This window comes from Poecilia latipinna, unplaced genomic scaffold (genome assembly GCF_001443285.1).
Source record: "Poecilia latipinna isolate Pla-1442-1.1 unplaced genomic scaffold, P_latipinna-1.0 Scaffold437, whole genome shotgun sequence".
NCBI lineage: Eukaryota > Metazoa > Chordata > Actinopteri > Cyprinodontiformes > Poeciliidae > Poecilia > Poecilia latipinna.
The window spans coordinates 251,029-275,702 of NW_015113053.1; the positions used below are offsets into that span (position 1 = coordinate 251,029).

The window sequence follows — 24,674 nt, forward strand, 5'->3', positions numbered from 1 at the left end:
CAAAGAATTTTAATTTTGCCAACATGCTTCCTCTGACTTGAAGTACTTTTACCAGTTTGGAGTGGGCCAGCCATCGCCCAATTTGAGTGTGATTTGTGGGGAATACTTTGGGTTAAGGTGATGGCCAGGAGGCCCTCCAACCCCAAAGACTTGAGGCTTATCACCAAAGATAACCTTAGGGAACATGCAAAACGCTCCTCAGCAATTATAAGGATTTGATTGCTGTAATGCCAATGAATGCCATAAAAATTGATGATTATTATTATTATAAAGGGTATAGATAATCTTTGTCATGCCATTTATCATCAGAATGTAAATAAAAACATTTTTTACAGTTTCATCTTTTGAGTGTTTCATTTGCTGTCACAAACATACTCCATTACATGGTCATTCTGTTCTTACAGACGTATGAATAATTTTGGGCTTGACTGTTTGTACACAGATGATCTAAATTTGTCCAGATGCCAGGAGAATAGTGAAATGGATATTTTCCAAAATGCCTACTTTGAAGTAAATATCAGCAGTGCTATACCTTGAGAAACAGACAGGTAATAAAACGCAAATAGAGTGACGTTTTTGTTGTCAAATGTTCAGAAATATCTTTCAACAAATCTAACATGTTAATTTTTAAAAACTGTATGTTTTTAAATTTAAGTGCTTAAACCTTTAAGTGAGAGTTGTAATCGCTGCTCTTGTCCAACTCACATTTCGGAATAACCCCAACCCAACTACACAGGTTCTCCAGCAGAGGGAGTAGCTTGAAATAAATAAAAACTGTTGTGATTTAGCAAAGTAGATCGTCATCAATGCGTTTATGAGGCATTCACAGGCTGCTTGTGAAAGCGTCATTACACAACAAGCGCCAGTGTAAATACCAAATAAATTACTTTCGGAGAGCTGGCGCTTGAATGACTTAATTTCCTCTGTTTAATATTCTAATGACGGAAAAGTTGGGCTGTTTGGAAATACAATTAGAAATTTGGTGAACAGCATGAGGTGCTGGGAGAAAAAAATGTCATTTATGTTTAAAGAACAAAACAGCATTTTGTAACTACTATAGTCATCTTTGTATGATTGTATGATATATGTGACGAAAACAAAAACAGAAAAAACCCGGAGAAGGGAAAATACTTTTTCACCGCAGTTATACACAATTCTTGTTTTACTTCGTTGTTTTTAATTCCACATTGTAAGAAATTAATGTTTCCAATGTAAAATTGAAAGGCAAAACTCAGTGCCATTCATGTGTATGATGAGCGTAGGCAAACGTCACATCAAAACTTTAATTACCATAAATCTCAGTTTAAACTCTACATCAGGCGTTCCGTTTATTCAGACCCAGGGTTACATTGGAGGCATTTGCACACGACACATTTGAATTTGTATCCAAAATGTTAGGGAATATATTCAAAGTAAAACATATTTGTGTATGCTGGTATTGTTATTCCTTAAAACGTACATTCCGGTCAGCGTCTTTTTAAATATAGCTGTCTAGTTATTGTTCTGTTTTGTCAAGACCCTGTTGTAGTATTCCTCATTACTGTGGAAACATCTTGGGATTTTGTGCAGTTTTTGCTAGTCCTCCAGGAGAATAATCCCATTTCCGACGGAACGGGAAGCAGACGCTCTGTTAACCCACACAGCGCTATTAGCATTAGTCTGGCTGCTTTGTGCATGGATAACGAGTGTCGTATTGCAGAAAACTGGCCCGAAAAGAAGGTAAAGCCTGGTTCCCGTGTGCAACCCCGTGTCTGGGTCACTGTTACACCGCAGAAAGTTTCCAAACAGCCTCAGAGAGAGCCAGATTTGAGTTAGCTAGTGCTAGCTAGCGGAGCAACGGTTCGTGCACGCGACGCAGAAACCAATCCCGACTTGGTTTTACCCCACGCAGGCGATGCAGTGTAAAGCAGGCACTTTGTGTTTATTACCACCTATCACGTTCCACGAACTGCAGCTGTAAAACGATTCACTCACTCATTGTTTATAAACAAAGTTTTGGCAGTAGACGCTGGGGTTAACGGGTTGATGCGGTTGGCCTGCGACGTTTTAGAAAACCGAGCTAGCTAACTGGCCTACAGAACCATAAATGCCTCACATTCACTGTTGGTCATTCTGCTATTAGTTTCTAATGTTAACTGGTGTCTGGATGCAGGGGAGAAACATTACAAAAAGGCTTGGGAAACACGTTTGTGCCATTTTGTCTGATCGGCATAAGTGGGGTTAAATATGAGGCACAGACACAAGTCATTGTTAGTCAGAAAGTCTCCATCAGATGTTCAATGGAGGTGAAGAGCGGGCTGATGTTAGCAGCAGCTTCTACATGCGGACATGCAGTTTCCCCTATGTTTTTGTATTTATTATCATATGCAGTGCTTTGAACACCTTACTGTGTTTTTGTTACAGCACATCTCTCCACGTGTAAATGAGCTGTTTTGGGATGCGTTATCAATGATCTCCAACTAACCAATAGAGTTATTCTGTAAAAAGTCGTGTTTTTTTTTAAATATGTTTCATTTAGAGGCGCACTGATGAGAAAGGTTTACTGATCTACCAATACAGATTTTATTCATGTCCTATAGAAAGAGCAAAAATAGTTGTTTTAATTAACTTTATGAGTAACAATGGTTTGCTCATATTAACATAAAATCAAACAATTTCTGTAAAATGACCCACATTCACTCTCTCAAAGCATTACTAAGAATCTACTAATAAAGTCAAATGAAATATTTTAAAATGTGCAAACTAATCCAAATGCAAAAAACAGATGAAGGAGGGATTGATAAGTTTGTAGGTGTTTGGAAAACTGACCACCATTCAGTAAGGACAATCCACTCAGCGACACACTTGTTTTTTCACATGATTAACCCAAAAGAAGACGGATCCAAAGCAGCATTCACGTAACCAAACCATGATTCAGCGCACTGGTTTGATGCATCTGCTTCATGAACTACTGCACATGTCAAAGCTTTAGTTCACTAGATTTCCCTCAGCAGCGACTCGTGCACCAGAAAGAGTTGTTATTTTCAAAGTTACCTCTGATGTATCATGTATCCACTTATTGGAAAAAGAAGTACATTTTGTTTTCCAGTTTGCTGATTACTGATCAGTTTAAATCAAGATTGTCATCAGACAATTTCTCAGAGCACCTGATGCTTTCAGTGTTTTTAATGTTGCAGCTAGTGGATATCGCATACAGCAGACAAGTTACATTGAACGTTGTTCATTTTTAAGTAAAAACTCTAACCTCTATAGATGTATAGAATAGTGTATTTTATATTTTCCCCCACTGATATGCAATGAAGAGTCCTTTGTCTGCTTCAGATTTATACCACCATTAACGATGATGCCCGTGCTTGTTTATCATCTTCATACAAGCACAATGCAAACAACCACTTGTAAGCTGTTGACACAAACCACCACTGTGGCACGGTTTCCATGCTTTTCTGCTGCAAATGCTACATATTGATGTCAGACATTATAATTATGTTGTTCTTGCATTTCGCATCACTGCTTGTTTGTCATTTCCTTCCCTGCAGACTTTTTGCCATGGGGACTAAAATGTCGTTCGGCAAAGGAAGCGGTGATCAAAATACAGAATCTGATTTAACGTCTGCAAGCTCCCCCTGCAGTTTTGTTCACGCTCCATCAGACTGCAAGCAGGTAGCCACTGAAGGAAAAAAAATGTGCATGGAAAGCAAGAGTTATAAGAAAGTGCTGATGTTGAAAACTCGCCAGTTTTAGCATCATGTCTACAGTTTTAATTTTAAAGTACACCATATTATCTCACAGTCCCAAGTATGGGGCCCTGCAAAAGTATTCATGCCCTTTGAACATTTAAATATTTTATCCTCAAACACTAACATTTTATAGGGTTTTTATGTGTAATACCAGCTAACGGTATTGTGTAATTGTGAAATTGAAGCAAATAGACGCCTGTTTTTTTTTTTGTTTTTTGTTTTTTTTTTTAGAATTAGAGATCCAAAAGGTGCAGCGACCATGGCATTCTTATTCACCCCAAGTCAGTATTTTTTAGAATCACATTTCCCTGGAATTGCATTCTAAAATATTTTGAAATTACCAAGAGCAGTTTTCAATTTTTCACACAGATTTTCAATTAGGTTTATATCTGAACTTTAACTGGGCCATTTTAACACATACATATGCTTTTATGTAAACCATTCAGTTGTAGCTCTGGCTTGATATTTAAGTCAATGCAGTGCTGGAATATGAATATCTGCTCTACTCTCAACACTTGTTGCTTCTAACAAGTTTACTTTCTTTGTAGCCCATATTTCTGTCAGCTTTAAAAATAAAAAAAAAAACTTAGCTGCCTCTGCTGGAAAAAAAAATGGATCCCCACAGCATGGTGCTGCCTCCATGTAGTGTTGCATGTTATATTAAGGCCCTATCCATTCGGGAATGTTTTTGTCTTTTTCAAAAAGCAGCCTGGTCCTAATGGAGCCATTTGCAGAAATGGTTTCATTCAAAAAGCATGTTTTTATTCCACAGACCTGTAAGTGGAGTATGGAACATTTGCATAAAGCCGCCACACGAGGTCGGCTGTAAACACAGTGAAAGAAAAACATAAGAAGAAGAATAGGGAACAACGAAGTATGAATGGAGTTTTTTTGTAAAACCTTTACTGAGGTTCTGCAGCAGTTTCCCTTTAGATATGGAGCACAAATGCTAAAAAATATTCTCATTTTAGGAAAAAAATGTTTCAGCGTGGACAGAGCCTAAATATGAATAAAATATATTGTGGTTTCTGGTTGTAATGTGTGGCAGATTGTGTGCGGTCAAGTCTTTTGCGTGGCTTTGCATTATTTGCTAACCTGTTTATCTGCATGCTGTAGTCGCATGAAAAAGATTTAAAGTGCATCATAAATTTGTTTAATTTTTTTGGAGAGTTTTCCAACCAAACACTTGTACATTAAAGCCTCTTTTCCCTCATTATTCAACAGACACCTGCTGGTGAGAGGTGCGGAGAGGACATGAGTGCGACAGATCTGAATCAGTCTGCTCTAAAAGCGTCAGGGCACATGGAGTCTGATGTCCATACGAGCTCTACAACTGCAGACCTAAAATGTCAGCCAAGTGAGGACGCGTTGTCACAAGTGGGGATGGACAGTGGACCTCAGCTGGCCTCTGTGAACTCACCAGCATATAAGAAAAGGGCCAAACGAAGACGTGGGAGGCATGTTAAAGGCAAACAGACTTTGACTGAAGAAAAAAAGGATTCAGAGGCTGCTAGTTGTGATACATATCAGCATGAGGATGTCAGCACCACAATAGCTTTGTCAGCAGCTTCAGTCAACCACATCACTGGTGATTCAGACCATCATATAATCAGTGGATCATCTCAAGATGAGAAATCAGGTTCTGACGCCGTCCTGAGTGACAAAGTAGATGGTGAGGTCACATTGCAGGTAAGAAGAAGAAGAGGACGGCCAAAAAAATCAGAATCTACAGCTTTGCAACAAACTGCTCCAAAGCTACCCACACCCCGTCAATCTAATAACCTCGGATGGACCCTGAGGAGTAGAGGAGAGCAACACCCTTCAACGGAGAACGGAAACTCTGACAGCAATACTGACATAAGGATATCAGAGGGGACTTCTACAGACGACAGTAACCCGATGTACAATCATGGCATTAGGAGGAGAAGAAGGACTAAGCCTCTGGTTAATGAGAATATTCCAGCCAAAGTGGCAAAGTTGGATGATTCCATAGAGGCTTCACCAGTGTTGGGCAATGAGACAGGGGAAGCAGAGATGGACAAACAGGTGGAACACAGTGCTGATAAACAGGAGACTGATAGGAACATTAATGCTGATGAGCCTCTAGTACAAGAGTTGCAATCCTTTCCAGAGCCCGAAAAGAGTCCTGGAGAGGAACTGAACAGATTAGATTTAGTAGATCCCTCTCAAACGGAAAGCTCTGATGTAAAGAAGTCCTCGAGGACAAATGGCATAGAGGAGTCTCAGTTACAAATTCCTAATTCATCTGATCATCCAGATCATCTGCTCTCTGCAGATGTGCAGAAAGCAGAAACATCTGGCATGGCTTTAGAATCATCCTCTGAAAAAACACTACAACCTATAACTGTGAAATCTGAGAATATTGAGATAGAGGTCAATGCTTTACCTCCTGTGTCAGATAATCATGCCTCTCAAAACAGTGCAGACACCTCAGTTACATTACCAAACAGGGCTCATGCAGTCTATAGGTGTAAGAAAGGTGGCAAAAGAAAGAGAAGAGTTTTTAAAGTTCCCACAAGCAACAACCATGTAGAAAAACAGGAGGCTACCCCCGAAGTTGAACAGAAACCCGACTGTGGCAATGTGAAGACAGAAGCCAACTCAGATGTCAACGATAATATCATTTATGTTAAAAAAGGGGGCAAAAACATGCTAAAATGCGGCTACTGTGGCCGTTTATTTAAATTTCTGTCTCAGTTGATCGTCCATCAGCGCATTCATACAGGAGAGAGGCCCTTCAAATGTGCAGAATGTGGGAAAGGTTTTACCAAAAACTCCAACTTGAATCTCCATCTCAAGATGCACCTAAAGAACAACATGTATCAAAAATGCCAGCTGTGTAAAATCAGAGTCTCCATCTCGCAGTTCGCCGCTCATATGGAGACACACACACAGGGGGTGAACGAGCCGGCCCTTATTTATCCCAACAGGAGAATAGAAAATCTAAGCCAACCCAGAAGCAACAAGAGTGCCCAGGAAATTCAGAATGAATCTGACGAGAAAAAAAGCAGCAAAACATGCCAGTACTGCGGCAAGACGTTCCCGTTCCAGTCCGCCCTCAAGCGACACGTCCGCATCCACACGGGAGAGAAGCCCTACAAGTGTGACATATGTGGCAGAGCTTTCGGGCAGTCTTATTTCCTCCGCGTGCACGAGCTGACGCACTGGACTGTGAAGCGCTACAACTGCACCCGCTGCGAGAAGTCCTTCTCCCACTACAGCAACGCCAAAAACCACCCGTGCAAACCGGTAAGCGGCAGCAACGACTCCCAAGCCAACAGACGCATAAAGCCGCTGCTGACGTACACGTGCTACATCTGCAAGAACGTTTTCGAACACCTGCAGAACTTCAACAATCACATGAAGGAGCACACGGGCACCAAGCTGTTCCGCTGCTTGTATTGCGACAAGCTGTTCAGCGTGATGTCTGACTTCGAAGCCCACCGGAGTCGGTGCGCAGCGGAAAGGAACGTGTTCAGCTCAATAAAGGAGGAGGAGATGATGTCAATGATTCGTTACAGAGTGCCTTCGCATAGCACTTCGAAATGCAACAGTCCGCCTCGTGTCGCGCCTTCGGATTTTAAACCCCAGAAGAAACAGCAAAGCATTGTTCGCAAAAGACGCCCCGCTCACTTAGGCAAGCCGCTTCAGATCCCAGTCAGCCCCGCTCTTCCTGTCTCGTATGTTGTCTCAAAGCTAAACAAGTTGGACAACAGATCCGATCCCAGGAAATATTTGTGTCCGAGCTGTGGGCGTCAGTTCCGGCACATGGGCAGGCTCCGGGCCCACATGCTCACCCATTCTCCCAACCAGACATTCCCCTGTACCCAGTGCGGAAAGAGGCTGGGAAGCTGGAAGAAACTATGGATTCACCAGAGGGTCCATCGGCAGCCAAGCGGCCGTTTCACGTGTCCCCGGTGCGGGCAGGGTTTCCGATTCGCCAGTTCTTACAGAGAGCACATGAATCAGCACCCCGACTACCACTGGATCAAAGAGAGGCCGAAGAAAGTTTTACTGCCTTATCAGTGCGAGCAGTGCACATGTAGCTTTGGGACTCTTGATCTGCTGTTCACCCATCAGCTCTGCCATTCGTCAGTGCTAGACCTACGCAAGGAGCCCAATTTAGTGTTGCTCACTGACCCTCACAGTTCTCAGTCGAAAGCCAAAATTGCCCCACCTAGCGAATTTGCACCCTCAGCTGGCAGAACTAGCTCTGTTTTATACTCTTCACAAAAACACCCAGATCTAAATCCTCCAATGCAACCTTTAGACGTAGATTCTTCTATTCATTGTCCCAACAGGACACATTTAATCGGCACCAATAAAGTTAAAGAAAAGGGCCCTGGAAAACCTTCTGCACCCCTAAAACATGTGAACTCAACCTGGACTCAAAATACCAGCAAATCAAACCAAGACTCCTCAGACAGTTTAGAGTGTGCCGTGTGTGGAGTTGTATTTCCTGCAGTCTCAGACCTATTTCACCATTATATGGACCACGCAAGAGGCCTGGTTTAAAATAATACATTTTAAACGCGTGTCAGTGAGGTAAGACCAGTGCCACTGAAAGGTTAAGGTTAAGAGTTTACATTGAAGGAATCATAGGATAATCTCCAGACACCAGCTTAAATTTAGAAAGATGATCATGTGATCTGTAAAAAAAAAGATGAAAACAGTGTAAAGCTGCTTGTGTCATGGGCCAGTTAAAGCCATCAAGGTGTACTGAGGTTTTAAAAAAGTTACATCTTCATAACATACAATTTTACATCACAAAAAAGAAATGGGGCACCATGTTGCTCTTGAATGGCCTATCAGCCGTTTAAAATTCTCTCTTTTTTTTTTTCTCGTACTGATAAGTACCTATTTGGTTGTTTGGGAATATTCTCTTATGCTATTTTGTTTGTTTTCTTAAAACATTGATATTTTTACACAAGATTGTCATATGGATTCTCGTATTCATGGAGACAAGCCCATGCCTAATTGTTAAAGTTTATTCTATATAGGCGCCTTACCTTAGTTTACCAACATACTTTCTGTCAGTTTGAGCAAACTACCTGAAAACCTTTAGATGTGGAGCTCTGAAACTTTAAAATTGCTCAAGTATGCCTAAAACTGTAGCTGTGTGTCAGAAAAGCATGTTGGATTATTAGTGTTCTGGGTAGATGAGTTACTCACCAGATTCATAGATTTAATAGTGGGATTGGATTTGTGTCTAAAGAATGTGTTTGGGTACGCATAAATTACTCTAAATAGGAAAAGCATAATCGGCCCCCCACCCCCCAAAGAATCTTCCTCTTGATCATCAGGAATTTAATAATGGCTTGAGAAAGGTTTGTTTTATGTGCCTGTTCTAAAATAACAGGAGCTGGTTCTGTAAGCATACTACTTTGAATTGATGGATGGCTGAATATTTTTCCTGACAGTCAGTTGCAGAGGTGCAATTGATCTTGAAATGTCACTGTGAACTGAACATCCACCTGGTGTTTTCTGAACTCGGTTTATTTCTATGGGAACAATCAGAAATGAAAAGAGATTTGGTCGCAGACACTCATCAGTATTTTCTAAGATTTTAAGACTGATTACCAGCTTTGTACATGTTCATTATGATGGATTTCAATTTTATAATATGCTGATCAGTACACTGGCCGACAAACATGCCCCTCCTGTTGTATCTGGACTCTCGCAGAACATTAATGTTTTGCTCCTTGTCTTGTTGCCTTGAGTATTTTGGAACCATGAAATACAGTTGGGTTTTTTTTTTTTTTGTTTTGTTTTTTTAAGAAACACATTTTGTTTTGTTGTACATAAATTTATGCTATAGTTTGTCTTAAAAATAAAGTTTCTTTTTCCACATAAAACTGTCTTTTTTAAGCTTATGAAACTTTTATTTTCTTGAAGATGAGAGGAATCTTGACTCCAACACTAATACAGTTATTGGAATCTCTGTAAAAGACATGCAAAGTGTCTGAAAAAGTAAAGATGCTTGAACATTGCAGGATTTAATATTTGGCTCTTCATCAGAAAAACAGATACAAATCATAAGTCCTGGAGTGTGCAGATCTTTTTATTCATTCAACACAATTTACTGTGTGAGTTTGCTTTTATTATAACTTGCATACAGTTGGTAAAATAACTGTATGCAGTTATTATTTTACCAGGCGTTTATTTTGAGGCGTTGACATAGATTCACACCAGTCGTCGGTAACAGCCTAAGAGATCTACCATGAATTTAAGGGTATTAGAAATTCGAAGTATTGAAACTGCTAACATTTTTTAAATGTTTACTGGAAAAGCCTTTTAAATAGCTACTAATGTCAAGACATGTTCTGTATGGGGAAGCTAGTCATATTGTTCTTTGGACTTTGACACATTCGTTCTCACAAACCCTTTGAAACTCCACAGGGTCTTTTCTATGCTCACTAAATTTATTTCCACTGATTTTTGATTATATACCAGTAAGGTGATTGAGTGAGTTTAGCAGATATTTTTCTGGTGATGTGAATGAAATCTGAAGCTGGCAAATTGAAACAATCTGTTTGCAAGTACTTTATTTAAAGTGCTTTCCCAAATTGTTGAAAGGTACAGCAAGTCTAATTTAGTGAAAGAAAATGAGAAAAAATGTTTGACTATATGTACAGCGACTGTAAATACTTGATATCAACTCTACATGCTATTTTAAAGTACGAAGAATATTTGCTCCTGAATATCTCACCGAGTTGTTTGAAATCTTTGTGTTTGTGTAATGTTTAGCCACACTGTGTACTGGGGTGATGTAAAACTAGTAATTTCAAGAGGAATTTATGACGCGCTTTACATTCTTGTGATTTTTTTCTTTTTAATCCAGGTGAGCAAGTATATATATAACCTTAACCCGAGGCCTTCAGCCTCTGAAAACTGTATCTGCAATGGAATCCCCTTTCAGAGTCCATGTCCATTCCAGATGTTCCCAGTTCATCCTCACAACTCATTAGGATTTACCCGGTCCGTCTGGCAGTCCCACCCAACCCCAGATCAAATTCCCCGACTTTATGTTCGCCAAAGTCTTCAAGACATAGCAGACTAGCTCTGATGATACAATACACACATTTGATCATATACCTTGAGTCATGAATCACTTGGTGTTTAAATTAGCGTGCTGTTCGTTGTGGACATCCACTCCTCGCCACAAAAAAGCACTGTGCATCATACCCCACTAGCTGACAAAATGGTTGAACGCACTCTATAGTCACTGACGTTTCTCATCAGCACATCAGAACACCCAGATGGCATCCTTACCAGGACACCATCCAAAAACACCAAAATGTCTGACTAATCTTAAATGACATTCGACGTAAAAATACAGACAACAGGCAGAGCTTTCCTTCTTGTAGCTTAAAGCACATTGAGGTTCAGTGGCCATGCCTTTAATAAATGGCATGATGATCTTTGTCATTTACCAGTGGAAATAATCAGTAGTCAGTTTAGTCAATTGTAGATTAATATTTTATGATTTTAGAAGTATATTTATTTTTATATTTTACTAATTTAGAGAAGTTCTTATAACTGGGAAGCTTTCTCAGCAGTGGATGTTGTGAAGCAAGCAAAGGTAGAGATGTGAATTGAAGCTATTTATTGTTTGTCATATTGAAGGTTTCTTCAGATCCATCGCTGACTTTTTTTTTTCTTTTTTTTTTTTTTTACTCAGTCTAAGAACATGATGTTGCAAGTCCAGGTGTTGTAGTTGCACACGTTGCCATGAACGTTTGCACAGCATGCCTTTTTCTCATGGCACAGCTGTAACACCAGGTCACTCTGCCCTGCAGCTTGTGTGCCCTGGGGCCACCGGAGACAATGATACACAGAGGAGAGAAGACGAGGTAGGGGTCCTTACCTGCCTCTAGGAATCCGGCTCAGATTATGTTGGAGTTGTTGTGTGTTACTCAGATTCGGTTTAAAGTGAAGTCTGCTTTTTATTATCTTTGGCCATACATGATGGTAATGTTGGCATGACTGTGCAAGCTGTTTTTGTTAATCACAGCTTTCTATTTTCTATTTTATTTTGTGCTGATTTAGAAAAGGATTTTTTTTTTTTATCCAAGGAAATAAAACAAACAAGAACATTATTTTCACCATTTATTTGTCATATTGTGAGATTGTTCAGCGTCATGACAGATCTCAATGACTTTATTCTCCATCTAGTTGGAGGCCATGGTGTTCTGGATCCAGGTTTTGTAGTTGCAGACCTTGGTGTAGACACCGGGCCTGTTCGCCTGGGCGCAGCCATAACCCCAGGACACAATGCCCTGAAGCTGACCATTGCAGACCACGGGGCCACCAGAGTCACCCTGAAACACAGAGAAGGTATGAGTTGAAGTCCTCTGAAGATGTACCTGTTTTACCAAATGCTGTTTTTTGTTCGTGTTCTACCTGGCAGGAGTCCTTGCCTCCCTCCAGGAATCCGACGCAGATCATGTTGGAGGTGATCTCTCCAGGGTAGGAGTTCCTGCAGCTGGTGTCGCTCAAGACGGGGGCATCCACGCACCTCAGAGTATCAGGGTAGTTGGCTAAAGCATCATAAATAAATATAAATATCCATACTAAACTACGATGCATTGTATATAAATGATGTGGCACTGACTTCCAGAGCTGAGGGTGTTTCCCCATCCAGAGATCAGACAGCTAGTGCCGGCACTGACGCAGCTGGAGGGCAGGGACACGGTGCTCACGTAGCTGTTCAGGGCAGCAGGGGAGCTCAGCTTGATCAGCATGATGTCATTGTCCAGGGTGTAGCTGTTGTAGCTGGGGTGACGGATGACCACTGAGGAGTCGATGAACTGCTCTGTTCCCTCAGTGACAGCGATGTTGTGCTCACCAAGACGGACGTTGATGCGACTGCAGAGAGAAGGAAGGTTGCACACGTACCCTGAAACTTTGTGAAATGTAATTTTGAGTGTCTTTTAAAGCTACATCCGCAGATGATTGACTTACGACTTCCAGCAGTGAGCGGCGGACACCGCCCAGGAGCTGCTGATCAGGGAGCCTCCACAGAAGTGGTAGCCAGAGTTCAGGGACACGATGTAGGGCACAGAGTTCTTCCTGCACTCGTAGCCACCAACGATCTTGTCATCCTCAAGGGGAGCAGCATCTGTAAACCAAAGCGTAAGACTTTTAAAGCCTCAAATTAATATAATACAAGAATAAATGAATCCTTGACAGAAACTTACAAGCTGCAGCAACAAGAGCCAAGAGAACAAAGTACTTCATGGTTGCACCTAATGAATCCACACACTTCTGGAGCAGATGCAGTGGGTTTATATAGAGGGGAACTCTCTGACTTCGCCGCTCTTTATCAGTCCCTTCTCTCAAGGTTTTTCCATCTAACTTGCTCAGTGATTAAATATTATCTCACCTGGGAAAAAGCCTCCTGGTCGAAGATTAAAAAAAACAAACACAGAATCCCACATATCACCTGTTTTAAGCTGACTTGTCTGACAGTCTTTCATATGTCTGTGCACTTAAAATGAAGTATTTTAAGACCTATAGTGGCTCCTAGATGTGTATATATTCCTGTCATATTTTCCAGATTTTATCGCATATAAAATGAGTCCATGGTTAATCACTTGAAATGTTTTTACGTCATGAAGTGACATTCTGCACCACTCAAATGAAAAATCAAACAAGTCTGCTAAAGGAAAATATAAATAAATAAATCTGCAACAACTTGTTTTTTTTTTCATAAACATGTATACCCTTCAAAAATGTTTGTTGAAGTACTTTTTGATTTTATTTCAGCTTTCAGTCTTCTTTGTCTATAACCATGCCATGCCACATTTTTTTTTTGGCAATATTTCCACCGCACTGGTTTGTATCATTTTTGACCCTCGAAAAAAATTCTGCCAAATTTACTTGTGAATCCTCCTTACGCCATTCCAAAACTTTTCAGCTTTTCTCAGTTAAAGCAATTCTTTTGTTACTTTACATGAATTCTTCAGTGTGGAAAATAAAATCCCTTTTCATACTTTGTTTCAAGTAGACAGTAAATGTTTCGGGTCAAAACTAACTACTGTTTGGAAATGTTTATGATTTCATCCAGTTTGACACATATTATGGTTCCGTCTGATACAGCTGTGTAACGACATCATTTTGAGCCTTTCAAACCTCTCCAAAACTGTCTTTAGTTAAAGAGTGTAAATCACTTGATGTCTGTTCCAATAAGACTGAATGCTGAAACTGAACTAAAAGGTGCTTAAACAAAGTATTAGTTCAGTGCAATTTCTACCTCCAACAGTTTTCTTAATTTTGCAGCTGAATAATACAGTTAAATCTTGGAAATTGATCATCTTGTTTCTTTTAGTTTTACGACAAAATCTAGCAGCTTTTTAGATTGCAAAATATAACTTAAGCATTTGGAGATCCAATCTTAGGGAGAAAATATACACATTTTGTATTTGTTTAAAGTCTTAAATAATTGATGATAAATTGTCTGAGCAACTTATTATATTATTTATTTTATATATTTGATAAGTTTACAACTTACATGCTTCTTGCCGTAAAATACACAAATAAGTTAAAATATCCAGTGTTTTTCTTTAAGTGACTTAAAATGGTTGGTTTTGTTAATTAAATACAGGATTTTTGTGTTTGTTGGTCATTTAAAAAAATTGTAAGAATCCAAAGTGTTTAAACCTACAGGCTTGTGTACTTTGAGAGATTGCCTTTGGACAGATTCCTTATCTTTGTATGTTTAACACAGATGGTCAGAGCAAGAACTTACTTTCTCTTTTCTAAGAAATCAAGTCACGAGACGTGTGAAAATTGTGCTGTTTCATCTGAATAGTTATTTAGGGAATTCAGACATATTTCCAGACACCTCAAATGGCTTTTCACCATTTAATAATATAAACTAAAGTTAATAGTTTTAACATGCAGATGCAGGATAGAACAGTCACAAAATCTTTCTTTACGTAGGAAATCTGCATTTTCAAGCTGGTCAAGAGCAGAAGAGAGGAAAACTCTTACTTATTTATTTCTGTTTAAACATAATATTTCTAGGTATCAGACTGAACTACTTGTTCTAGTTAGTGGTTCTGAGAATTTAGTTGTTTTATTCTGAATTTTTTTGTATAAATATAAGCATACATATAAATATGACACTATGTATAAAATTAAGTCTTTATAACTCTTAATTTTTTTTCACATTTTCCCATTTTGCAGTATTAAGCCTTACTCAAAGTGGTGCATATTTGTGTTGCATATCTGAAAAGTGTCACATTCTGTATTCAGTCCCCATATTTTGTTGAAATTATGACATCTTTTGGCAGATGTCTGCAAGCTGTGCACATCTTTTGCCAGCATTTTCAATTGAAATTAGATCTGGTCATTTTAAACATGAATATGTGTGGAGCTTTATTACTTTATACAGTAAGTCTTACTACACGCTGTTATCTTCCTGTTTCTCCCAACACTGGCTTGTATTTATCTCGATCCGTCTTCCCATCAAACTAGACCAGCTTCAAACTCCTAAAGCTGTTTTGTAATCTAACTCTGCTTAAAAACTATTGTTCTTTAACAAATATTTGAGATCTTCAGAGAACAGCTGTATTCATTTAATTTAAATTACACAAAGAATTACTAATTATGTGACTTTTGAAGACAATTGGATGTACTGGACTTACATAAATAAATAAATAAATAAATAAATAAATAAATAAATAAATAAATATAAACGCATGCCACACCTTGCAGATTTTTGTACAGGAAAAAGATATTTCTTCCAGTTCTATTTTGTTCTATTTTGTGATGGTCTGTCAAATAAAAGCACAGAGAATACATTGCAGTTTGTGGTCCTGACATAATGAGATGTGAAAATACAGAGGAGGTGTTGGTTTTGTCTCCCAAAGCTGCAAATGTTCCAAAAAGGCATAATTGTAGTCAAGCTTCGGCATGTCGGATAAAAAAACAAAAAAACAACAAAAAAAAACTTCAAGTCTCTCGCCGACTGTTCCTGAACGCCGCCCACCAATGACGTAAACATTAAGCGACTGTCTCCGGGTCTGTGTATCGGCTGCTAACAGGGGCTTTTTCATTGTTGTTGTTTGGTCTCGCCTCCCATGTGGGCTCGTCTTCAGGTAGGACTCACCGAATTATCTCCCCATTAGCCGCTTCAGCCCAGCTTGACGCTGACAGCTCTCAGGAAGCTGCTGCTTTGACCCGCAGCTCAGGCTAACAGCTAGCTCAATTTCAACACCAGCTCTTAATGTATGCGGAATGCGCAACCATTGCGGATGTTGTGCAGAAAAAAATGCGCAGCGATGCGACACAGAGCAGGAGAAATGGCGTTTTAGAATGGCAAGCAGCGGCATCATGACTGTGCAGCCCAGCTGTTAGCAGTGTTTTGTTTTGTGTTTCAGATCTAGGAGGAGAGTCTCCACCTGGAGGATGCTGCTGTGTGTCAGACAGATGGAGGGGTTCGTGTAGCCCTCAACCTGCACCTTATACACCCTCAATGTGGGAGCAATAACACAACAGTGCAGCTGAGAATGGCTGAAATGCACTGAAGGTGCCATAAATAGACAGTAAAGTGTCTATAAATGTACAATCAGAGAACATGATTGTTTTAATTGCCAAAAGTCTAAGTATGACTTAGACTTTCTTAAGGGATACTGTTTAAAACAGTATTTAAAAATAGTTACATTTTGTATTTTCGAAAAGGAAACGAACAAAACAAAGAAATCACTTCAGAGTGTCTGTGCAACAGTAACCATGTTAAAATGCAAGCTTTACATGAAACTCTGAGTTGCAGTTAATGGGGTACCAGAATTGCCAGTACCAGAATTGGCCCGCCAGTCAGTTCTGCTCTAAACCAGGTCTGATCCATGACTGAGTACTACGAGGAGGGGGGGCTGCTGTACGAGCAATCACCTCCCATGCACATCAAAGTGGAGTCCCCGGAGGGAGCCTTTGGAGGGGCAGCCTCAGAGAACGGCTTCCCCAGGGAGGATGAAGACTCGGAGAACAGCTGTGACCAGACCAGCGCCTTACCTGGAGGACTTCCCTTCAACGTGGTAGTGGTGCATCCCAACATTATGGCACCCGGCATGTCATCAGATGACCTTTTGACCATTGAGCAAAGTAAGTTTGTAAAAGTTTTGGCTGTTTGTTTCTATGCAAGTCAGCTATCAACTCTGAACAGCTTCCCTGTTCCTTCTGAAGAAAAGCTTTTCCCACAACATGATGCTGCCACCATTATGGTTCACTCTGGGGATGTGTTTTCATGAGGTTGAGCAAAATTAGAGATTTGTAGATTTGAGGTTTAACCAGAGGAAAGTCTGGATGTTTCTCTAATTAAGCCACTGATGTTCTAAAAAAAAAAAAAAAGTTTATGCTGAGATTAAATTACTCTAAGATGGACTTTTTATGAATTAGGTGTTTCTAGAAGACGGTTGGTAGAATAGGTTGATTAAATTCAAGCACACCAAAAATTTTGTAAATAAGGCAGAATTTAATTTCTCTTTGCAATTATGCAGCTCTTAATAAAATAAAAAATAAATAAAATCCCAGTAACAATATTTAAGTTTGCAGTTGTAAAACTAAATGTTCCATGGATTTGAAAACTGTTTGTAACTGAAATTAATGTCAGGCATGTAAGGCCATTATAAGATTTGTTGCTACTAGTTAGTTAATCTTTTTTCTCCATTCTTTATACGCTGTTCTGAAATGCAGTTAAGTTTATCTTTAAAATCAAAAAGACAGTTTGTTTTGTTGCAAATAGCTCTGCTTTAATCGATGAGGGGAAAGAAACATCTTTTGACATTAATTTGTTTTATCCATCTAAAAATGTCATTTACGTAAATATTACACAAAAGTACATTCCTACCAATCTTTTGTGTCAGTTGTAAGGCTTGTATTTTCAAATGTGACTCTGAATTATAACAGAAACGATGTAAACAACAGAAAATTATTCAATTAAAATTATTATGACCACATTTCACTTTGCTCCTACGTTCTTATAATGTTCTTTGAGTTTACTAAATGCAGAAGATATTTTATGTATTAACATTTATTTGCAGTGCATGGAATCGGACAAATTAATGGCAAATTTCTTATAAATAAGAACTGGCCTTTTAGTATTTTTTGTTATCTTTATTAATTCTCTATGCTATGACAGGCATATATGTCTGTATTTTAATATATGTTTCAAGAAATAAGGTTTTGTGGCTTTGTGACTAGATACATTCTATATAGTGAAAATATGTGGTAAATAGCTCTTTGATTCATAAATGTTGCAAAATAGTGCAGCTACACCTAGTGGACCAATGTTCAAGATCATATCATTTATGTTGATTATAAGTATAAATAGAGATTAAAATTTTTGAAACAAAAATATATAATAATGAATGTCACATTAGATGTTTGTGTATGAAAATTGATCACTTAAGTAAAATGTGCTATCTTATTATCCATCATTATTAAAACATAAACATGTTTTGTTTGACAAAAATCAGAATAAACTTTTTTAGGTAATTTTTTTTTTTTTTCCTAATTTGATGTCTGACAATTTAAGAAAAAGAAGGTTTTTTTTTTAAATTCAGTGTAAGTAAAAATATGGCTTTTCTCCACAGACAGAGCCATGTCGGCGGCGCTGGCCGCCGGCGGAGCGGGTAAAAGGAAGAGTCGTTTCAGCGGGGCGGAGCTGGAGGTGCTGGTGTCGGAAGTCACCCGGTGCGAGGGCGAACTCTTCGGTCCCGCCGGGAGACTCCGGCGGAGAGAGAGGGAGCGCATATGGGCGGGGATCCTGGAGAGGGTCAACGCCGTGTCCCGAGTGCCGCGCACGCTTCGAGAGGTCAAGAAGCGCTGGGACGACCTGAAGCGGCGCAACGGAGGCAGGCTGGCGGACGCCCGCCACCGCAGCTGCTACCTGCCATCCAGCAGGGGGGCATCGATGCTCGGGCGCTCCTCCCAGCCAAGTCCGAGGCTCCAGCAGCAGAGGCAGAAGCAAAGCAGCAGACCAAAACCTATTTTCCCCTGCTTCCCCGACTCTGACCCAGGTAGCAACAGATTTTTTATTTATTTATTTATTTTGTGCAGCTGGATTTGCAGTAACTTCTGGTCCCATCACGCAGGTGTAGGAGTGGATGGATCAGACAGGGATGCTTTGGAGAAAGAGGAGGACATTTCTGAGCGTGAGAGAGACATGGGGGAGCCTGAGTGTGAGGCGGTGGAAAACAGCATAGATGACAAACTGGGATTGGGTCTGGGTCTGGGAATCGGACCCCCACCTACGTCGGAACGATGGCTGCCGCCTTCTCCTCTCTACAGCGCTCCTTTCTTGAACGGCAGCCCCCAGCCCAGCAGCCCCCAGCCGTCACTTGGGACGCAGCAGGGTCCCCTCGATGCCCCGCCCCGCAGCTCGTGGCTCGAAGATGAGCTCCGAGGCTTAGGGGAGGCTGCGATTCAGCTGGGGAATCGGGTGGAGAAGAGCCTGCGGGAGTTTGGGGAAAGCTTCAGACAGGACATGAGAACCCTCGTCGGTTCGCAAGAGGCACTAGCAGTCAGTCTGCAGCAAAACAATGTCCTCTTGCAAAGGCTTCTGGGAGTGCTGGAAGCCCAGCAGCAACCGCAGCCCCAGCAGCATCGCGGACAACAAGCGCACCCCTCACAAACGCCTCAGCAGCAGCAGCAGCACTTACAGCCACAGCAGATACAGCACATAGAGCAACAGCATCTGCAGCAGACGCAGCAGCATCAAATGCACCTACAACAGCAGCCGCAGGTAACCCAGCACTCTAATAATCAGCCAGCGGTAGTATCGGCACCATCATCCCCAGAAATACACGGCACTTTTCCCCCGGACCCCGCCGCAAACACCAGCGGAAACCTGCACCGGCCGCGGCGAGGGAGAGCTCTCGACCACAGGCGCAGGAGACGGCGCTGAGAATGTATTTTTAGAAAAAAAAAAAAATTGTCGATGTTTGAAAATGTGATGCTCTTTTTACTCGCAGTATTTCTGGAAAAAAATTACTAGTTATATATCCTGTTTTTCATCTCACTCCATATCCGTAAGCCATTGTGTACTTAGGTCTGTTTTACAGAAAGGACTGGAGCAGTTTGTTGAAGTAGACTCAAGTTAATAGGGTGGCCTTTACATTACCCTCGGTACCACAAAAACGTGTGCATAAATCTGTGGTAAGAAAATATTTAAACAACAAAGTGATGGATTCACTTTACAAACTTTTCCAAGAGGGAAAAAAAAACAGGCTTACTATAGTCTCTGATGCTCAGTTCGCATGTTTCTCTGCAAAGTTCGGTGATGCTCTTACAGATTCAATCCTGCCTCAGTTTTCCTGACTGACTACATCATCATAAAGTACTTGTGATCTGCACTTGTTTCCATAAATTGTAGTTTTGCAGCTGTTGTAAGTACCTTCTAATGTATGCTTATGCTTTTTTGGATTTTCTGCTCCCTCACTGAAAGGAAACAAAGTTTGGGAAAACGAGAAAATCCCATTGAACCAGAATGGTGGCGCTTCTATTCAGGGCATTCGGTCGCCACTAGGCATGGGCTGGAATGAGACACTCGTTTCATGACAAGCTTCAGTGTAAAATGCCAAGTTTCACAGTAATAACATGAAAATTTAAAGGAGACATATAAAACCTAGTTCAATTGCTTTTAGTTAAACAAGTTGTCTGCCGAACTTTCACCTTAAGGAGAACAACAAATAGCACTTTTTTTTTTTAGTTCTTACACCATGACAATCTATGTTTTTTTGTAACCAAAAATATTTTCCAACATGCAAGTTTCTTTGTTATAAACGAGGAAGACCTTAAGGACTTTTCTTTAGGTGGTGACAGGCCTACGTTTGTATAGCACTTTATCAAGTCTGAGGGCTCCGAAGCGCTTTACACTAGAATCCGTTTTTCACACAATGATGGCACCACCGTCAGCAGCCACGCCAGGTGAAATGTGTTGCAGAAGGACTCGACGACTGAGACGGACAGGGCGTCAACCCACCGGGTACGGGATGGACTTCCACTCCTGAGCCACTGTTGTCTTTCTTTAAGCTTACAGCAATAGGTCGGGGCGGGGAAGCTCCCTTTTGCCTCCGATCAGTACTTTTTCTGGCACTGTGTGCAAAAGGGTTTTCGCAACTAACTTTTTAAAACCCCGGTTCACTTGACAGCAGAATCAGGGCCTCTACCATCTAGTTAAGGTAAACTATGATTTATTTATAATGATTTATCATTATTTGTCTTAAAACTTTTTTTTTTTTTTTTTTTTTTTTTACAAAAGTTTCCAAATTTCTTCAAAGGTACATTGTTTTTACCTTGTGTCAGAAAAAAAAGTGTAGAAATCAGCAGATAGGCAGTGTGCAGCAGGAAGTTAAAGAAGTGCCGACCCGCCATTACAGCTGGGAAAAACAACTTAAATGTGATACTTTTTCTGGTATGTTGTGTGTGTTTTTATTTTTTATTTTTTGATGATACTACTAACTGGCCCATGCCTAGTCACCACGTGCTTGTTCTGTTTCAATAGTTTTCATTATACCTTTCCAGGTTTTGTCTGGACAACATTAAGCTGTGTTCTGAAGGTGCATTTTGAGATAAAATTGTTATATTTTAAAGCCTCTTTGAATATATATGTATGTATGTGTGTGTGTGTATGTATATATATATATATATATATATATATATATATATATATATATATATGGGGAAAAAACAGGTAAGCATCACAGTATGATTCAGTCTTCAGCTCGTGTTTATGATGGACTTTTAAAGCATTCATTAGTATCTTGCAGCTAGCTATTGATAATCTTGCATGCAGTATCATGAACGTGTTTGTAAATAGTTACAGAGGAGCATTAAATGGCCATCTATGTAGTTTTGCACAAGTTATATTTTGTAGATAGATGCCGTCAGATGAAATGTAACTAAACTTAATAAAATACAACTATGAGCTGCAGAAAAACAATGCATTGGTCACTTGTGGATTTGTTACAGCATGTAAAAAGTCATTTATATATACATTTTATCTTAATGAATCTAAGTCTCTGAATAGTTTGTGGTTTAAAATATTGAAATACATAATATAAATTTAATGAATCCAAATCCTTGAATCGTTTGCGATCATTAAAAAGTGTAAGTGAAGTATAAAAACGGGATTAAAATCAAAACTGATTACATAATTTAATTTGAAACTAATTAATACAAAACTGGCAATCATCAGAAGCACATGAGATATAGTTATGTTGTTTGACAGACCCTGCTGCTTGACCCCATGTCGAGTTGAAAAGTTATGGTGAATTATAATAAAGTTTTACGTGTAGTGTGTGCAACAACAAAGTCACAACAGCAGTAAACTGGAAATGTATAATTTAAAGCTTCAAATGTGTTTTCTTAGATAATGAAGCTCGTCTGTTTGTCAGTACCGAGGGTTTTATTTTGAAGGTGGCGACCGGAAACGTAATCCTGGCTTCACGATCTTTGTGTGCTTCGGACAAGGGGGTGCATGGGTGAAACATGGCCGCCGCAGACCCGAAGTCTCCGAATCGACAGAAAACCCCCGCAGAGGAGGTGGACACATCTGGGGAACAGGCCGCGGCGGCGAAGTCGGGATGCAGCCCGAAACAGACGGATGAGGCGGCGGGCGAGAAAAACGGGGTCTGCCCCAACGGTGAGCTCGGAGCCGAGGATGTTGGCAGCAACGGCGGTGGCTCTGTTGCCAGCCATTCTGGGGAGGTTGGTCTCGAGTCCGTTGCTGGAGCAGCAGACAAAACGACATGCGTCTCACCGGAGGACCGTGCAGCGACCGAAAAAATGGCCGAGGCCCTCGACAGCCAGCAGCAGGGTTTCGACTGGTCAGACCCTGAAGACGACGAGGAAGGGGCGAAATCCCAGACGAAGGAAAATTATAAAAGTGGTATGCCAACAATGTTGTTGTACGTTAGTTAGCTTTAGCCTGGGGCTAACCTGAGGTAAACTATCCCCTCCTGCTCCCGTGCAGACTCTAATCTCTGCTAACGGTATTTTTCATAGCAAAATCAAAGTAGGATCCCACATTGTAGACTAGCAGCTTTTAACATGACTTCCTATCTTTATCCATGCACTTGACCAGCGTGGCAATGTTTACTTTCCTACATTTCGGAGGTTGGTCTTTATTTTGTTCGTTATCATGTGTACAAACAGGGAAAAAAAAAAGATTATTGCAGATTTAACCATTTCCAATTTGTAGTCCTACTGCAGCTCTGCACAGAATAAGAGATGGGCGATATAATCTGAAGGTAAACGCTCCACTGCTGGTTTTCAGGGTAATTTGAAATAATTAAACAGTTCTACCAGAATACTAATACAAAAATAATATTGCTTACAAGTGAAATATTTACCAGTCATCAGAGAAAGTGAAACTTCTATATTATATAGAATCATCACACACAGCAATATATTCCAAAGCTTGGTTTCTATTAATTCGGATGATTTTGACTTGCAGATAACGAACATCCAAAATTCAGTGTCTCAGAAAATGAGAGTTGAAAAAGATCATTAATTGAAACTCAAGGTGCCACACCCTGATCAGCTAATTAACTCAAAGAACCTTCAAATGTTAAACTGGCCCTCAGTCTGGGTCAGTAGGCTACACAACCATGGGGGATGACTGCTGACTTCACAGATGTCCAGAATTCAGTCATTGACACCCTTTACAAGGAGGGTAGGGCCATTGCTGAAGAAGCTGGTTGTTTAAAAGTTATGTATCCAAGCATATTATCAGAAAATTAAGTGGGAGGAAGAAGTGTGCAACAAATGTGCAACAGAAAGGACTGTCAAATGAAATTCATTACAGAAGGGCCACGAATAGTTGCAATGTCACATTTCCAGTTTCAAGCCTTTCCTGAACCAGAGACGACGTCAGACGCATCTTACCTGTGCTAAGGAGAAAAGGAACTGGACTGTTGCGCAGTGGTCCAGAGTTCTGTTTTCAGAAATGAATTCTGCATTTCATTTTTAAATGAAAACTCCAGGGTCTGTAGGAAGAGTGGAGAGACATAGAATCCTCATTGCTAGAAGTCCAGTGTGGAAGTTTCCACAGTGATTGTTTAGGGTGCCATGTCATGCTGATGTTGGCCCACTGTGTTTTCTGAAGTCCACAGTCATTGCTGCCGTCTACCAGGAAATTCTAGAGCATTTCATGATTCCCTCTGCTGACGAGCTGCATGGAGATGCTGATTTTATTTTCCAGCACCACTTGGAGCTGCCCGCACTGCCAAAGGTGCCAAAAGTGTTCCTGTTCTTGATTGGCCAGCAAGCTCCCCTGACCTTTAACCCCATGGAGTATCTATGGACTGTCTTCAAGAGGTACATGAAAGACACCAGATCCAACAAGGCAGACGATCCGAAGGCAGAAGCAATCTGGGCTTCCTTTACACCTCAGCAGAGCCACAGACTGATCGCCTCTCTGCCATGGCGCATTGATGCAGTAATTCATGCAAGAGGAGACCCAACCAAATATTGAGTGCATAGACATATAAATAGTTTTATGTTTTTTTACCATTAAGCCATAATCATTAAAATTGCAAAACCTTAAAAGCTTGAAATATTTTAATCTGTGTGTAATGAATCTCATTTAAAGGATTGTTTAACTTTCTGCCAAGAAATGTTGCACTTTTATGTAATATTAAAAATTTTTTAGGCGCACTAATATATTCAGACCTCATTACCTCCAACTTTTGCTACTTTTCTAGAGCAAATGTATATTTAAGTAATTCATAATAACTAATGGTAACCTCCATCCATTGAGTGTAAAGAAAATGAGACCATAACAAATATTTTCTGATATTATTCCACTTAATTAAAACAAAGTTATTGTTTTGATTTAACAAAAAAAAAAAAAAAAAAAAAAAAAAATATAAATATATATATATATATATATATATATATATATATATA

The 24,674-nt window shown here is 40.1% G+C and overlaps 4 protein-coding genes across 7 annotated transcripts in view; 3 read left to right on the forward strand and 1 right to left on the reverse strand.

The window, feature by feature from the left end:
- The first annotated feature begins 1,575 nt into the window (after positions 1-1,575).
- Positions 1,576-9,613, forward strand: LOC106951053 (zinc finger protein 616). The gene is made up of 3 exons (XM_015038315.1): positions 1,576-1,719; positions 3,537-3,660; positions 4,962-9,613. The coding sequence occupies exons 2-3, from the start codon at positions 3,547-3,549 to the stop codon at positions 8,271-8,273; spliced, it is 3,426 nt and encodes a 1,141-aa protein (XP_014893801.1). The 5' UTR covers positions 1,576-1,719; positions 3,537-3,546; the 3' UTR covers positions 8,274-9,613.
- Positions 9,614-11,854: 2,241 nt separating this feature from the next.
- LOC106951055 (trypsin-3-like) lies at positions 11,855-13,069 on the reverse strand. Its single transcript, XM_015038319.1, has 5 exons — positions 12,959-13,069; positions 12,723-12,879; positions 12,373-12,626; positions 12,162-12,298; positions 11,855-12,079 (listed from the first exon to the last, which is right to left on the reverse strand). Exons 1-5 carry the CDS (start codon positions 12,996-12,998, stop codon positions 11,930-11,932), a joined length of 738 nt encoding a protein of 245 aa, XP_014893805.1. The 5' UTR covers positions 12,999-13,069; the 3' UTR covers positions 11,855-11,929.
- A 2,666-nt stretch (positions 13,070-15,735) lies between these two features.
- On the forward strand, positions 15,736-21,705 carry LOC106951054 (myb-related transcription factor, partner of profilin). 3 transcript variants are annotated; one of them, XM_015038318.1, is made up of 4 exons: positions 15,736-15,862; positions 16,145-16,865; positions 18,356-18,781; positions 18,863-21,705. In XM_015038318.1, exons 2-4 carry the CDS (start codon positions 16,610-16,612, stop codon positions 19,666-19,668), a joined length of 1,488 nt encoding a protein of 495 aa, XP_014893804.1. In that variant the 5' UTR covers positions 15,736-15,862; positions 16,145-16,609; the 3' UTR covers positions 19,669-21,705. The 3 variants fall into 3 exon arrangements, with proteins under 3 accessions (XP_014893804.1, XP_014893802.1, XP_014893803.1); XM_015038316.1 differs by having other exon boundaries at positions 15,737-15,862; positions 18,857-21,705; XM_015038317.1 differs by having other exon boundaries at positions 15,737-16,865; positions 18,857-21,705.
- A 477-nt stretch (positions 21,706-22,182) lies between these two features.
- Positions 22,183-24,674, forward strand: part of LOC106951056 (zinc finger protein 420) — a 14,691-nt gene continuing 12,199 nt past the window's right edge. Inside the window, exon 1 of one of the 2 annotated variants that reach the window (XM_015038320.1) lies at positions 22,183-22,653. In XM_015038320.1, the coding sequence (XP_014893806.1) occupies positions 22,254-22,653 (400 nt within the window). In that variant the 5' untranslated portion in view covers positions 22,183-22,253. Of the gene's footprint in view, positions 22,654-23,270; positions 23,440-24,674 lie in introns of those variants that run through there. The other variant, XM_015038321.1, reaches the window with a different exon arrangement.

Bases quoted from the DNA above. Each gene is read 5' to 3' on its own strand.
- LOC106951053 (XM_015038315.1), top strand. From the start codon at position 3,547: ATGGGGACTAAAATGTCGTTCGGCAAAGGAAGCGGTGATCAAAATACA. The intron at 3,661-4,961 runs GTAGCCACTGAA...ATTATTCAACAG, and splicing joins CTCCATCAGACTGCAAGCAG to ACACCTGCTGGTGAGAGGTG.
- LOC106951055 (XM_015038319.1), bottom strand. From the start codon at position 12,998: ATGAAGTACTTTGTTCTCTTGGCTCTTGTTGCTGCAGCTT. The intron at 12,299-12,372 runs GTCAGTGCCACA...ATGATGCTTTAG, and splicing joins AAACACCCTCAGCTCTGGAA to CCAACTACCCTGATACTCTG. The intron at 12,080-12,161 runs GTAGAACACGAA...TCTGTGTTTCAG, and splicing joins GAGGCAAGGACTCCTGCCAG to GGTGACTCTGGTGGCCCCGT.
- LOC106951054 (XM_015038317.1), top strand. From the start codon at position 16,610: ATGACTGAGTACTACGAGGAGGGGGGGCTGCTGTACGAGCAATCACCT. The intron at 16,866-18,355 runs GTAAGTTTGTAA...TTTTCTCCACAG, and splicing joins CCTTTTGACCATTGAGCAAA to ACAGAGCCATGTCGGCGGCG. The intron at 18,782-18,856 runs GTAGCAACAGAT...CCCATCACGCAG, and splicing joins CTTCCCCGACTCTGACCCAG to GTGTAGGAGTGGATGGATCA.